We start from the raw sequence: 2,886 nt of genomic DNA, 5'->3' as shown, positions 1-2,886 counted from the left end.
GCTCATGAGTTAAGTACTCTATTGCTAAAGCTCCAACAAAGCTCTGTCTTCAATCCTTTTAAATACAGAAATCAGTGGGAACTCAAGTCTTCAATACTCCAGGCCCCTTGAAGCTTGGCCGAAATTCTTCATATATACACACATTCCAAAAATATCAATTTTGGAAAACACCTTCATGGGCATCTTATACGCTTTGTTCGACGGGTATCCAACTACGTCAACAATTGTCTACTTAATTTCTATGCAAAAGGTGGGCATATTGATTATGCCCGGAAACTGTTCGACAAAATGCCTCAAAGAAACTTGGTTTCATGGACTGTAATGATTACTGCTTATTCTCAGAATTCTCTATGCGGGAAAACATTACTTGCTTTTTCCGAAATGAGAAAAGCTTGGGAAAGTCCAAATGCTTTTACATTTTCGTGTGTGATTCGAGCTATAACTTTGCTTATGAATGTCGGATTGGTTACACAAATGCATTGTCTTGGTCTGAAATGTGGACTCGGTCATGAACTTTTTGTGGGTAGTAATCTTGCTGATATGTGTTCCAAGTGTGGAGTGATTCTTGATGGTTGTAAGGTGTTTGAGAAGATGTCTTACAAGGATGAAGTCTCTTGGATGTCCATGATTGATGGGTATGCTACAAATGGTGACTTTAGTAAGGCTTTGTTGGGGTTTAAGACAATGTTTCTTGAGGCAGTACTAATCGACAGTTATATATGTGATTTCTGAGTACTTTAAGTGATTATGGTGGAATCAAGGTGGATACATTTGGGAGGTCAAGTCATTCTATGGTAGTGAAATTGGACATGGAGGAGGAAACTATTGTGGGCAATGCACTAGTTCACATGTACCCAAAAGTTGGTGACACAGAAAGTGCTCCGAAAGTGTTTGGAAACAACTTGTGGCGCATGAAGGTAGTGTCGTATACCTCTTTTATTGATGTATATGTTGAAGTTGGTCAATTGGAGAAAGCACTTGAGATGTTTGTTGACCTGAAGAGGGAAGGCGTGTGGCCCAACGAGTTTACGTTTTCAAGCTTGGTGAAGGCCTGTGCTAATGGAGGTGCACTTGAGCAAGGATTGCAGCTTCATTCCCAAGAAATGCAACAATGATGAAGAGAGAGCTTTATTGGAGCTTTAGCAATAGAGTACTTAACTCAAGAGCTTAATGATGAAGTCAAAGCAAGCAGGTATGTGTGAGGAGGGAAAAAGAAGAGCCAAAGAAAATAAATAACAAATTGCCTATGATTTACTTTTAAAAGGATCTAAGGAAAAGATAACAGTAAAAACTTGAAAAATGTCACGGTTGTAATTAGCATGAAATGCTAGGGATACATTGATAATCGAAAAAACACTGAGGTACCAAAAATAAAGTGCAAAAACACAGGAGTACTATTGATAATTTCCATTGTTGATTGTATTTGAAGTGGATTATTATTATTGTACTTGCAATTGTTAATGTTTATCTCTATTAACAGAAAGTAAGTACTGAAAGTTTCTATTAATTTTAATTTGTTGATTGTCAATAGTCAAATCTTATCACGATATAGCTCGAACCTTGAACATGGTTCCTCATAACAACAACCCGTCAATCATTGTCAATCATTGTCATTGGACACCCATAACAAACAATAGTGTCAATCATTGTCAATCATTGTCATTGGACACCCATAACAAACAATAGTATTTCATTCGAGAACCTTGAACATGGTTCCTCATGACAACAACCCGTCAATTAATTATCATCATCGATGCTCTTCGTCGATCATTACCATCATCAATAGTAGTATAACAAAAGTGTCACAAATAGTAGTATAACAAAAGTGTATTGAAAATACAAGGTCCAATGGGTAGGGCTGAATAGAGTTTGGTCTAAACCGTAAACCAAACCGGACCAAACCGTAATTTAAGTATTTGGTCTGGTCTACGGTCTGAATGGTCTGGTCCGGGTTTTTTTTTTTTTTAAAACGGTTTACGGTCCGGTCCCGGTTTTAAAATTTTTAGACCAAACCGGACCAATAAACCGTAATAAACTCAAATATTAGGAATTAGGGCTAGGCTACTACTCCTGCTGCCGTAAATTACGAAAACCTGCCTCCTTCTCTCATTCTCCTCTCTTCCTCGCCTCCTGCCCTCCTCTGAGTCTCTGAAATCAGACCTCTGCACCTCTCTGATTCCTCGCATCCTCTCTATTTCCTCGCCTCCTTCAAGGCTTCAACTCTTCAAGCTTCAACCCAAACGACAAACGCCAGGCGCCAAACGACAAACGGCCTCCTTCAAAGACGACTCTGCTTCTGTGGTTCTTCGAGGCTTCGACGCTTCTCCTCTAATCTTCATTCTCCAATCTCACCAGTCACCACGGAATCAAGTGTAGAATCTCGTAATGTAAGTATATTGGTTGATTTTTTTGATTTTTTAGGGTTTTTTTTATCAGTTTTTGTTTAAATTCGAAGAATCTCAACTTCTCAAGTTTGGTAATTTTCAGTTTTATGTTAATTGGGTATGGACGAATGGATTGCTTAATTTATATATGAGGCATTTGCTTAAACATGGAGTTGTTGCTTAATTCTGTGATTCCATGCTTATTATTACAATTATTTTATTCTTGTTGATTTCTTCATATTTTAACAGCTATGATTGTATCTGTTACTTGAGGTCTTCAACTGCTTGTTGATTTCTATTTTTGCTATGTGTTTTATCATAGACCATTGAAGGCATTTGACCTTGTGAAGGATAGAGACACTGGGAGTTCCAAAGGCTATGGTTTTTGTGTTTATCAGGTTTGTAGATCATCTTTTTATGACGAAGTCGAAGTATAAAGTTCATACATCTGTTGAATTTTTTGGACATTAATTTCCCTTTGCGGTAGTCAATAGATTTTTTA

General features: G+C 37.6%; 1 protein-coding gene across 1 annotated transcript; it reads left to right on the top strand.

Moving 5' to 3' along the window:
- Positions 1-288: 288 nt before the first annotated feature.
- LOC130810843 (pentatricopeptide repeat-containing protein At3g24000, mitochondrial-like) lies at positions 289-1,115 on the top strand. The gene is made up of 2 exons (XM_057676968.1): positions 289-699; positions 762-1,115. The coding sequence occupies exons 1-2, from the start codon at positions 289-291 to the stop codon at positions 1,113-1,115; spliced, it is 765 nt and encodes a 254-aa protein (XP_057532951.1).
- Positions 1,116-2,886: the final 1,771 nt, after the last annotated feature.

This window comes from Amaranthus tricolor, chromosome 4 (assembly GCF_026212465.1).
Source record: "Amaranthus tricolor cultivar Red isolate AtriRed21 chromosome 4, ASM2621246v1, whole genome shotgun sequence".
NCBI classification, from domain to species: Eukaryota; Viridiplantae; Streptophyta; class Magnoliopsida; order Caryophyllales; family Amaranthaceae; genus Amaranthus; species Amaranthus tricolor.
The sequence above is the reverse complement of the archived record's forward strand: the minus strand, read 5'-3'. Positions and strand labels throughout refer to the sequence as shown.